The sequence below is a fragment of the Orcinus orca genome, chromosome 19 (assembly GCF_937001465.1).
Source record: "Orcinus orca chromosome 19, mOrcOrc1.1, whole genome shotgun sequence".
NCBI classification, from domain to species: Eukaryota; Metazoa; Chordata; class Mammalia; order Artiodactyla; family Delphinidae; genus Orcinus; species Orcinus orca.
The window spans coordinates 9,968,541-9,981,441 of NC_064577.1; the positions used below are offsets into that span (position 1 = coordinate 9,968,541).

At 37.6% G+C, this 12,901-nt stretch overlaps 1 protein-coding gene across 12 annotated transcripts in view; it reads left to right on the top strand.

The window, feature by feature from the left end:
- Positions 1-12,901, top strand: part of KIAA0753 (KIAA0753 ortholog) — a 79,482-nt gene that overhangs the window by 25,235 nt on the left and 41,346 nt on the right. For 11 of the 12 annotated variants that reach the window (XR_004481908.2, XR_007473506.1, XR_007473507.1 and 8 more), the window contains exons 5-7: positions 1,782-1,844; positions 2,252-2,467; positions 4,373-4,583. Coding sequence is in view for 9 of the 12 variants with exons in the window: in XM_033423144.2 (XP_033279035.2) it covers positions 1,782-1,844; positions 2,252-2,467; positions 4,373-4,583 (490 nt within the window). In the remaining 3 variants the exon portion in view is untranslated. The remainder of the gene's footprint in view (positions 1-1,781; positions 1,845-2,251; positions 2,468-4,372; positions 4,584-12,901) is intronic. The other variant, XM_033423146.2, reaches the window with a different exon arrangement.

Sequence of the window (12,901 nt, forward strand, 5' to 3'; positions counted from 1 at the left end):
CTTACTCTAGTTGCTGCGAGCAGGGGCTACTCTTTGTTGCGGTGCGTGGGCCTCTCATTGCGATGCCTTCTCTTTTTTTTTTTAAATAAATTTATTTGTTTTATTTATTTACTTTTTAAAAATTTTTGGCTGTGTTGGGTCTTCGTTGCTGTGCACGGGCTTTCTTTAGTCGTGGTGAGTGCAGGCCACTCTTCATTGTGGTGCATGGGCTTCTCATTGCAGTGGCTTCTCTTCTTGCAGAGCGCCGGCTCTAGGCACACGGGCTTCACTAGTTGTGGTGCGTGGGCTCAGTAGTTGTGGCTTGTGGGCTCTAGAGTGCAGGTTCAGTAGTTGTGGCGCATAGGCTTAGTTGCTCCAAGGCATGTGGGATCTTCCTGGACCAGGGATCAAACCCGTGTCCCCCGCAATGGCAGGTGGATTCTTAACCACCATGCCACCAGGGAAGTCCCTGGCCAAACTCTTTAAATACTGAGGGATTTTTTGTTTTGTTTTTGTTTTTTTCTTTACTTTTTGGGGTCATAGACTCTTGAGAATCTACTAAGAGCTATGTGTCCTTTCCCCAGAAAAAAATGCTTATACAGCCCATATTTTTGCAGATAAATTTAAGTGGATCAGTTACTCTGAAACCTGTGGTCCCCAGTAATGCACCTTAGAGGATAGGGACCTTGTTAGTTTCCCATCTGTCTCATGTTTATTGTGTATTAGAAGCTTAGTAGATAGTAAATAGTTTAATTGTCTTTACTAAATAGTAAAGAGTGAAGAATGTGTTAAGTGTCTTTCAGGACACATGGAGTGGCCGATAAGCAGGCATTTACTTTTTTTACATTGTGGATAGAATTTTTAAATGTTTGTTTTAACTTTATCGCCTTACTCATTAGTAAGCCTTGAACTCATTTCTGGCCACTTAGCTCACGTGTTAGCCTTATTGCTGAACCCAAAACTGGACTGTTTCATTTAAAAGATAATGCCTGAGTTAGATTTTGTTTTGTATTCTTGTTGGGTTCATTTTGTTTTTTACTCTGCGCTGCTGCCATAAAGATTGTTCTGAATCATGAATCAGAGCTGTGCGTGAAAGGTTTGATTGGCTCGCCGTTACTTAGAGGGTGGAAGCTGAATTCTTTAGCCACAGCACTGAAGACATCCTGATCTGGCCCTCCTACCTTTCCAGAGTCACCTTCACCTTCACTCCTTCACGTTAAATTCCTCTTACATTGGGGACCAAGGGATGGAAGGTGAACCCTGTGCTCTAGTCACCATCTCGAACTGGAAACCAATAGCTACTTTGGGGGTGAATGAATGAAGAGCCTTGTTTCATTTTCAAGTGACTTGAATTAATAAGGGTTATATTTGGGACTTCCCTGGTGGCGCAGTGGTTAAGAATCCGTCTGCCAATGCAGGGGACACGGGTTCGAGCCCTGGTCCAGGAAGATCCCACATGCCGTGGAGCAACTAGGCCCGTGCACCACAACTACTGAGCCTGCGCTCTAGAGCACGCGAGCCACAACTACTGAACCCCTTGGACCTAGAGCCCGTGATCCACAACAAGAGAAGCCACTGCAATGAGAAGCCCACGCACCGCAACGCAGAGTAGCCCCTGCTCGCCACAGCTAGAGAAAGCACGCAGCAACGAAGACCCAACACAGCCAAAAAATAAATAAATAAATTTATTAAAAAAAATAATAATAATGGTTATATTTGGACAAGAGAAAATGTGTCCTTTTCTACAGAAAAGATCAGTGGAAAGGTACGAAGTTTTCATTTCTCCCCCCTTTACAAAACAGGTTAAAGAAATCCAGGAAGAATTGGATAAATTGAGTCCACATAAAATTAAACATACTAAGAAGGTATGATGCAATTTAATTATGATTAATACTACTTATAAACTACATTTCCAGTATTTTGTTAGTATTATGTGTGGGTTCTCTGCACTAATATTATTTTCAGTGCTTGTAGAAACCTATTAGGGAGTGAGCATCTTACATATTCTGAATATGGGCTCATCTTCCAAGAAACAGGTTCTGAAAATAGATTTTTGTTGTTGCTCCTGGTATAAGAAACTGAGCATGAAAGGGAAAAGACTTTTTCATTAGAAAACCTTTAAGCTTTACAATTCCCTTTACTATGAAAAAGTTTTTACAGTAGAAGTTGTTCTTACATAGAAAGAAGATTGGCTATAAATGTTCGTAAGGGTTGGGTTAACGTTTAGAAGTTGTGAGTATTGAAATAACTCTCGCATCTCATTTATTGCCAGTCATGGGCAGTGTCCAGGCTGGCAGCTGCCCATCGAGGAGCCATTCGGGCCTTACAGATGTTTGTTACTCAATTTACTGACCGGGTGGAGCACGCAGTTCCTATTTGGTGCAAGGAATTGGGCAGTCTCATCCGCCAGCTTTCACTCTGTTCTGCCAAGCTGGAGGCCAATTCTTCTGTCCCTGATGTGGTGATAGATATCCTGCAACAAACTGAGGTATGAAATTGACTCCGATTTTTGTTTAAAGTGCATTGTTTCTAAGCAGGGAAGTAATGTTTACCATTGCCTAATTTCATTGAGATTTGTGGAGAATACAAGACAAAGCTGGCACCTAGTAAATTCAAGCTTTGCAGAGGGCAGAAGAAGCACTTCATTTTAATTTTGTTTTTACAATCTAGTCTATATTGTATTTCACTGCTTTGAGAATTGGTGACTTGAGTCTAGAACACATAACAACTCTTAACCAGGTCCATTAATTAAACAGAACGTTCCATACCGTGACCAAAAGAACTTATTAGCATACAAAAGGAAAACAGTAACGCACTGTTTAGATTAGTGCTTAGATTAGAATATCAGTGTGCAATCTAGATAGATTTTTGAAAAAAAGAAACACAAAAATATATGGAAGCAGATTCTAAAGTCTTGTGCTATGGCTAGAGGCTTCTGGAAATCACAACCGGTATGTACTAGTCAGGAATGGATAGTGTTTTTAGTTTTATTGGTGACAAAGACAGCAAAAACACTGTGTCCTTAAATCTTTATAGTTCTTTGAAGTTTGTGGAGTGCTGTCATTTCATCCTTACTGCGTTGCTGTGATTTGCAATAGGTTTTATTACTTTTATTTTACAGATTAAAAAAAAAGGTCAGAGACATGACACAGTTACTTCTCTCGATAGCTGGAAATCCAATGCCTGTTTTCTGACTCCCATGCCACTGTTATTTCCACTGCGCCACACATTTTCATCCACAAATAAAAGGATGGCCTTTCTGTTAGTGTGACACAGTAAGCTGTTGGCTGTAGAGGAAGGATGCTGTAGTGGGAAGAGTTCGAGACTAAGTGACAGACCAGTTCTACCATTAACTAGCCCTTGGTGATCTTTAAGTCCCCTTCTGCCTTTACAGTTTCATTATCCAGCAAATATGTTTGTGATTTACATTGGTTACATTCGTGTGTATAGAACTTACTATCAGGAATGTTATTGTCAAATGGAGACCTTTAGGTAGCATATCAAGTTATGTGGTGCTTTTTAAACTTATCCATAAGAAATATTTATTGGCCAGATGATTTCATTTAGAGGACGTATCTTGCTAATCCTAGAAAGGGTCTCAAGAGATATAGTCCCTTTCCCAAATTTTGAGCAGAAGTGCCTTAACATAATGTTTCTTAAATATAATGTTTGTCTCCTCTACATTTGAAAATATTCAGTAGCACAAGAAATTTATTCTTTCTTGTTGATGTCTACGGCACCAACCCATAGCTTATTATTTTCTTATTGCCTTACTGTCATCTGAACTAAATGTCCCTGGCTGTGTTCAGTTGTCCTTAACTTGTACTGACTGGAGGGAGACTGGGCCCTTGCTGCCTGGTGACGAGTGGGTACTTGTTAGAGGACATACCTCTCTTAGAAGGGGTGGAGGGGCACAGATCTCCCCCGTTGTGGTAGATGAGTGACCAGAGCCACTGGGCATGCTAAGTTTCCTTTAGTTTATGAAGATGTGCATTAAATACAGTCTGTGTGCCCACTTAAAGGATAATTTAAGTTTATGAGGTTTTCATTGAGAATTAAAATGCTTATATAGCATATAGGATTATATTCTGAAGACTGTGGTTTTTAAAATAGGAATCCTTAATTTTAGAATTTGGATGCCGTTAAGAGTGTTCATATTCTTTATTTTTTTGCTATTGGTTTTAGTGAGCTAAACATGTAAAAGAACATGCAGAATTCTTTTATTAATTGGATTCCTAAATAACCAAGTTTTAAAATTAAGTGATGTTTCATTAACAATTAGACATAGCCATTTAATAATGAGTTTCTCTGGAGTTCCCATTTTCAGTTTTATAATTGAGAAGTCAGACTTTTGTGAGATAAACTAAGAGAATGATTAACTGTTTCATGGCAGGCTTTGGAATCCCTCCTGGAAAAGACACTGTCACCAAAAAAGGCAAAGAAATGTTTCAGTGTAATTCAGAGCAGATTTCCTATTGGTAGCCAAAGGGCCTTAGAGAGATGGCGAAGTACATCACCAAAGAGTGAGAGGAGGCCCTTTGTAGCAAAGGAGATATTTCCACAGGAAACAAGAGGACCTTCAGTGGCAAAGAAGCTTCTTGCTGGTATGTGTCCTAAGGTGTTTATTACAAGATACTTTATTCTTTGAAATTGTCTGGACTGTAACAGTTGCCCCCCTGGGTCAGGATTTAAAGCCTAGTCCACAGTAGGTGCACTTGAACTAGGATAAAGGAATAGCAGCCAAAATGCTTCCTTAGGCTGGAGGCCGGAGTATTTTTCCTTAGAGGAGGGTGGAGAAAGTAAAATTCCCTTTTCCTGCACCATAGCATTTGGGCTAACCAAAGTAAATCCCTGCAGAGCTGAAAGTTAGAACCCTGCTTTTTTTTTTTAAGTTTCTTTATTTACATTTTAACGATAGATATATACATATCTACACAAACACACATTTGGTTGATACATATGATCTTTTTTTACGTAGGTAATAAATTCTCGTTATTCCAATAAGCAGAGTTGCAAGCTTACGTGGTGTGCACATTTAAACAGATACTGCCAGCTTGCCCTTGAAAATGGGCATGCAATTATGTTTTGTTTAGCAGTGACCATCAGTAGGTATTTCCCCATATCCTTGCCAAGTACTTTATATAATGAAATATAAAAAATTTCCAGTCTCTTGGTGGAAAATGGTACCTTACTGTTTTATATTGTGTTTCCCTGATTCCTAGTCAGGAAGGTTTTTCTTTCATGTGTTCCTTAGCCTTGTTTATTTCCTCTTCTGTGATTTATCTGTTCATATCCTTTGCCATCTCCCTGCTGGGTTCTGTCTTTTGCTTATGGGTATATAGAAGTTCTTTATATATTTTGGATCTTAATCCTTTTCTGGTTTACATGTATTGTAAATATTTTCTCTTAGACACTTACTTTTGAATTTCGTTTATGATATCTTTTCTGGCACAGAAAATTTTATTTTTATTATTTATTTTATTTACTTTTTTCAGCTGTGCCACGAGGCTTGCAGGATCTTACTTCTCTGACCAGGGATTGACCCTGGACGCTGGCAGTGAAAGCACCAAGTCCTAACCACTGGACTGCCAGGGAATTCCCAGAAATTTTTAATTTTGTAGGCAAAATCATCATTCTTTCCTACATATTTTAATATTTTAAGAAGTAGTTCTTTCCTCTTTGTTGTTTTGCTTTTTCAAAATTTTGCTGACGGTGATTGCTTATCTTCAGAGGAATTTAGAATGAGCTTGTCAAGTTCCATGAAAAGTGCTGTTGGGAGTTCGATTGGTATTACATTGAGTTCATAAATTAATTAGGAGAGGAATGACATCTTTACAATATGATCTATCAATTTATTCATGCCCCTTTTCCATCCCCTCAGTTGAATTTTATAACTTTCTGCATATGATAATCCCTGACGTAGGAATATATAGGAATTCCTAAATTTCTTGTTAGGTTGATTTCCAGTTTTTATTGCTATTGTGAATGGGATCTGTTTTTAAAATTCATTTTGAAATTGGTTATTGCTACTTATAGGAGAGCTGTTGGATTTGTACATTGCTCTTTTATCTGACACCTTGCTGAAATCTTTAATTTGTTATGGTACTGTATTTCATTGGTTCTAAGGTTTACATTTGAACATTTCTGAAATTGGGATGCATTCTTAAATTGATGATATCTTACAATTACTTGACGATACTTTAAAATTTCGTATTGGTACATAAAATAATGATATGTCTTATACTTGATACTTCAGATTTGATGAAATATGAGGTTTTGTTAACTTTTATGTATTTTTCCAGATAGATGAGCTCACTTAAGTTTTGCCTCTCTCTTTGCAATTTTTATACCTCTCTTTTTTTCCTCTTTCTGCTTTATTGAATGGATTTTAATTCAGGGTAATATTGAATAATAGCTGTAATGGTGGACATCAACTCCCTGTGCGTGCCCCCACCCCCTTACCAGTTTAAAGGGAATGCTTTTTCATATGTGATGCTGACTATTGATTTTTGGCAAATCTGCATATGAAAGTTAAGGAAATTTTCTTCTGTTCCTGTTTTGCCAAGAGATTTTCTTTTCCTCTTTTTTTTTCCTTCTTAAACTGACATATATACATTGATAGTATTTTAAAATAGTTTTAAGATTTTAATATTGAACTTTTTAATATGCCATTTATATCAGAGTGTGGATGAATCCAGTAAACTAGTTTTCCTTCTTTTAATTGAAGTGGAATGTACAGATAGAAAAGTGCACTATAAATTTACAGCTCAGTTATCAGAAAACAAACATTTGTGTATGACCACCACCCAAGTCAAGAAATGGAACATTACAAGCACTAAGAAATCCCCCTAGACTCTCCTCTTCCAACCTCCTTCCCCTGCTTCTTCCCCTCTATTAACTATCACTGTGATTTTTAATGCTGTACTTTGGTTTTGCCTGATTTGGAACTTTATAAAAAATAGAATCACACAATTGGTATTTTCTTGTGACTGGCTTCTTCCACTTAACACTTTGTGAGATTCATCTGTTCTGTTTGTGTAGCTGTGATTTGTTTATGTTCATGGCTGTATTCCATTGTACGAATATATGGCCATTTATCTCTTCTGTTGTTTTAATCATTGGGTTTTTTCCAGTTTGGGGTGATTATAAGGGAAACTACTGTGATCGTTTTTATATATGTCTCTTGGTACATGTGTGCCTGTGTTTCTGTTGGGTTTATTCCCAGGAGTATAATTGTTAGGTCATCGGGGTATGTATTGGTTCAACTGTAATAAAGATTTTTTTCAAAGTAGTTTTATCCTTTTATATTCCAACCAACTATGTATAAGAACAGTTGCTACACATCCTTGCCAGCCCTTGTTATTAGTTTTTAAAATTTTGGCGACCTGGTTGATGTGTAAGGCTGTCATTGTGGTTTTAGTTACGTTTTCTGGATGTTTAATGTTGAGTACTTCTTCATATATTTATTGGCCATTTACATGTCTTCTTTTGTGAAGTGCCAGTTCAAGTCTCTTGACCAGTCCTCCCTCCCTCTCTCTCTCCCTCTCTCATTTTCTATTCCCTTTTTTCCTTTCTCTCTCTCTCTCCTTTTCTTTATTGATTTGTAGGAGTTCTTTGTAGGAGTATTCTACATAGGACCCTTTCTCAGTTACCTGTGTTGTAAATATCCTCATAGAAATAAGATGTAGCTTGTTTTTAAATGTTGCCGAGGTGTCTTTTGATGGACAGAATTCTTAATTTCACTGTATTCCAATGTAGCAATCTTTTCTGTATAGGTTCTTTTTGGTTGTTGTTGTTTGTTTTTTGGTTTGTTTCTGGATCCTGTTTAAGAAGCTTTTCCTTATGCCAAAATTAAGAAACTATTTTCCTGTGTTATTTCCTAAAAAAGGTTCATTTTCTTCCAGGTGGATATGTAGTTGAGCTAGCACTCTTTGTTGAAAATATTATTCTTTCCCCACAGTGGCATACAGTGTCACTTTTGTCATAAGTTGTGTCCACATATGTGTGGGTCAGTTTCTGGGTCCTCTTTTCTCTTCCACTGGTTTATTTGTTGGTTCTTATGCTAGTGTACACTATCTTACTTAACTATTCTAAGTCTAGATATCTGGTAGAACAGCTTTTGTCACCTGTTCTTCCAGAATGTCTTGGCAAATCTTGACCCTTGGTATTTCCATAGAAATGTTAGGATCAGAATTTGTTAATTTTCATCCCCTCCCCCTCCAACAACAAACAACCTATTGGAATTTTGGTGAGGAATTGTTATCTTTACAATATTATATTTCCCAATCCACCAGCAGGGTATATATCCCTCCATTCATTCAGGTTGTCTTTAAATACTCTCAGTAACTTATAATGTGTGTGTGCGTTTGTTCATCTTTATTTAGAATTATTCCTTGGTATTGCTATTTTCAGTGCTCTCAATGCTTTCAGTAAATGATATCTTTTTAAAAATTTGATTTTTACTGAATATTGTGGATATACAGACATATGGTCAATTTTGTGTGTTGATCTTATATCTAGGAACCTTGATAACCTAATTTATTTCTAATAATTTATGGGCAGATTATTTGTGTTTTGCAATGTATATAGTCATGTCATCTGTGAATATAACCATTGGTTTATTTCCTCCTTTCCAGTCTTTATTCCTTTTATTTCTTTTTCTTCTATGGTTTTCTGGTTTTATTTACTTGATCTGTAGATGACTGATATAAAGTTATGTTGAAGTCTCTTGAGACTTTTAAAATTTCTCTTTGTATTTCTATTCATTTTTGTTTTGTACATTTTGAAGTTGTGCTGTTAGATGCATAAGCGTTCCTTACTGATAAATCTTTTGTGCGTGTGTGTGTGTGTGTGTGTGTGTGTGTGTGTGTGTGTGTGTGTGAGAGAGAGATACGCGGGCCTCTCACTGTTGTGGCCTCTCCCGTTGCGGAGCACAGGCTCCGGACGTGCAGGCTCAGTGGCCATGGCTCACGGGCCCAGCCGCTCTGCGGCATGTGGGATCTTCCCGGACCGGGGCACGAACCCGTGTTCCCTGCATCAGCAGGCGGGCTCTCAACCACTGCGCCACCAGGGAAGCCCTGATAAATCTTTTTTCTGTGGATTTTGTATGTTATTATTAAATATCTCTCTTTGCCTTTTTAACGTCATTCGCTTTGGATTCTGTTTTGTTTGATATTAATATTGTTTCATCTACCTAACTTGTTTGGCATTTACCTAGAATAACATTTTCCATCCCTTTATGTTCAGTTTTTCTTCACTGTTTTATTTTAAGAATGTCTCTTGTAAATAGTTTATTGTTGGTGTTTTTAACCCTGTTGTAGAGTTCTATATTTAACCTACTTACATTTACTGAGATTAATAGCACCTTTGAACTTCTTTCCACCTTATTTTTTGTTTTCCACTTGCCACTTTTTTTTCTTTGTTGTAATTTATTATGTTAATCAAGTTCTTGTTTCATTTTGATTCCTCTACTGATTTGAAAGTTATATATCAGTCTGGTTTTCATTTATTTCTCAATCTAAACTAATTCTGTGGAAATCTGTAGCTTAATGCACTGCCTCTATCATGAATGTAACAAAACCTAACTTACTCAGTTACTATTAGATATTTACTCACTGTAATGTGGTATTCTGTTCCCTTCATTGGTAGACAGAACTAGTATGGCACCTTCTTTCTAACCAGAAGGCTGCCTTTGCCAGCCTTTCCCTCAGGACAGGTGTGATGTCTATTTGCCGCTGTATCCTCTGTAGTAGCCCCAAGGCCGACACATAGTTAGGCATTTAAATGAGGGACTGTGAAGAAGTGAAATAGACCAAGAAAAGGCCTCTGAGCTGCAAATCACAGTAACCTGAGATCTGGGTGCTCATTTATGATACTCTGGAGGGAATGTGGTGAACTTTCCAGGCCTGCACACAGAGATATGTTCCCTAAATGAGTTAAAAGATGAGAGGCGCCCATAACTGAGTTGTGAAAGATGAGGACCAGATTCAGAGAGAGAAGTTGGGAAACCTGCTAATATAAAACTCACTGTAGGCACCAATGTGGGAAAGCAGGAAGACAGACCACAGTGTGAAAAACGGGGACCAGAAAGACCTCACTCTAGTCCCAGCTCCGCCAGTTTGTGATCCTGGGTTGATGACTTAATCTCTCTGAACCTTCATTTTTTCATCTGTGAGTGGGGATAACACAGGCATACCTTATTTTTTTGTGCTTCACTTTATTGTGCTTCACAGATACTGTGATTTTACAAATTGAAGGTTTGTGGCAACCCTGCATTGTCAGGTGATGGTTAGCATTTTTTAGTGATACAGTATTTTTTAATTAAGGTGTATACATTTTTTAAAGACATAAGGCTATTGCACACTTAATCGACTACATACTACATAGTGTAAACATAACTTTTATATGCACTGGGAAACCAAAACATTTGTGTGGCTCGCTTTATTGTGATATTTGCTCTATTTTGGTGGTCTGGAACCGAACCTGCAAGATGTCTCAGGTACGCCTGTGGTCCTTATCCGATGTAACTGACTTAGTTGTTGTAAGTAGCAAATTAGATAATTCATCAAGAATTAAGTGAGCTTCAGTTATCTGGAAAATGTGTTTATGTGGAACAGCTCCGTAGTTCCTGGCAGGGCAGAATGAATGGGCCTTGCCCTGGACTGAGAGAGTCAGAAGATGTGACTCTGCTGCTTGCTGACCTTGTGACCTTGAGTAAAGCACTTAACTGTTGCTTCCTCATCTGAAACACCGTAGTAATCATTGCCCCACCTGCTCTGTGTGTCATGGTGAGCCTCAAATATGAATGTGAATTATGTTAGATACTGAAAATGTGTGCAGATGTCAGGGCAGATCATAAAATCACTGTCGTTATCATCATTACAAATTGAGGTATTATGGTTAGCTACTTTGCAAATTTAATACAGTTGCTCATGGGGAAGGATATGGTAGCCCTCTTCTTTATTTTATTGGTATTTTTTTGGTCTTTATAATCTGGATTTCAGAAGGTTGCAGTTTCTGTTTCTGTTTTAGATCTCACTCTACCTAATACCTCCATTCTGAGTTCCTAAGGTCCCTTCTTCCCAACGCCCCCCCCCCAAAAGTCATAGGGAGCCACTTGGGTGGAAAACCCCGTCTTTTCAGTTGGGATATATGTGTGAGCCTGACTTGATCTTGTGATTTATATAATTGTTGGCTGGCGCGTTTCTTTAGCGGCTTCTGAAATGTTCTTGCAGTGGTTGATTGCATTAGTATAACTTGTCAGATGTAAGGATGCTGGTTCCCTCCCCATCACCAGCAATGTCCTCAAACTCAGCTGCCCCTGGAACTTGTACTACATTTGCAGTTGATTTATGCAAGTCAGAACTGAAAAGGCATCAGGACCTAGAGGTCAGAGTTGCCTTGCTATATGTAAACTTGGGGATTAATAAGTTTTAGACTGAGGATTTAGTCTAAGCATTCTTTCCTTCCAATTTATGTATCCTTGCAGCATAACTTCCATGACCTTGAAAAGTACCAGATTAAAAAAGTGGTGCAAGGAGAATCTGGCCTTTGGCCGGATTAAAGTAGTCTAAATGTAGTTTAGACTACTCTTAAAGTAGTTAAAGTAGTCTAAATGTAGTTTTCCTTTTATTATGAAATATTTAAAATATATAGAAAAAGAATGAAAATAATAAATACCTGTATATCTACTAGCCAGATTTAACAAACTTTAACATTTTTGTTTTATTCGCTTCAGAATTTTTTTTGGAAATAAAATATGACAGCTACAGCTGAAGTGCCTTTTATATTTCTCTCCCCATTCTATACCCCTCCCTCCCTCCCTCACCAGAGGTTACTCTTGTTATTATAATATGGACCTGCCCTGTTTTTATACTTGTACTGCTTATGTCTCTATCCATAAATACTATAAAGTATTGTTTCATATGCTATGCGTTTCATGTCAGTGATATCTTACAAATGCAACATTTGCAGTTTGCTTTCCCCTCCACTTACGTTTGTAAGACTTGTTCATATTTATACATGAATTCTAATTTATTAATTCAACCACTGGATAGGTTTCCCTTGTATGAATATACCATAGTTTATTCTCAGTTCTTATTGATGGACATTTGGGTCGTTTCCACTCTTTTGCTGTTACAAACACTGATGAAGTGAATATCTGTGTTCATGTCTTCCTGTGTAAGCGTGAGGGTTCCTCTAGGCTGAGTCTGTGCCCAGGAGTGAAACTGCTGGGTGACAGTGTGGGTGAGGCTTCAAGTAGCTGTGCCAGTTTACTCCTGCACTAGTAGCTTGTGAGAGTACTTGTTTTTCTACATCCTTGTTTATACGTGGTGTTGTCACACTAAAAATTCCCCCCTAATCTGATGGGTGTGAAATGGTACCTCATTGTCTTAATTTCAGTTTTTCTGATTAGTGATGATCATCTTTTCATGTTTTTATTGACAGTTCAGATTTTCTCTCTAAATTGCCGTTTTCTATCCTTTGCCTGTTTCTCTGTTGGATTGTTTGTTTTTCCTACAGATTCATAGGCGTTCTTTACATATTCTGTATATTAAGCTTATGTTAGTTATATGCATTACAGAGATGTACTTCCAGACTCTGGCTTGTCTGTGACTTTATGGTGTCTTTTTGTCAAAAGGAAGCTGTAGTTTCATGTAATTAAGTTTAAATATGTTAACATTATTTGACTTTAAGAAAGCCTTTTCTGCCCTGATGTCATAATCATATTCTCCTATATTTTCTTCTAAAATCTTTAAAGTTTTCCTTTCACATTTAGGGCTTTGTTCCATTTATAATATAAGCGTTCAGTTTGAGGCAAGGATCCTCACGCTGAACAGTTAAATTTTTATTTTGTTACCTGTGGATACTAATAATTTCAGCACTATTTATTGAACAATCCAGTTCATATTCACTGATTTGT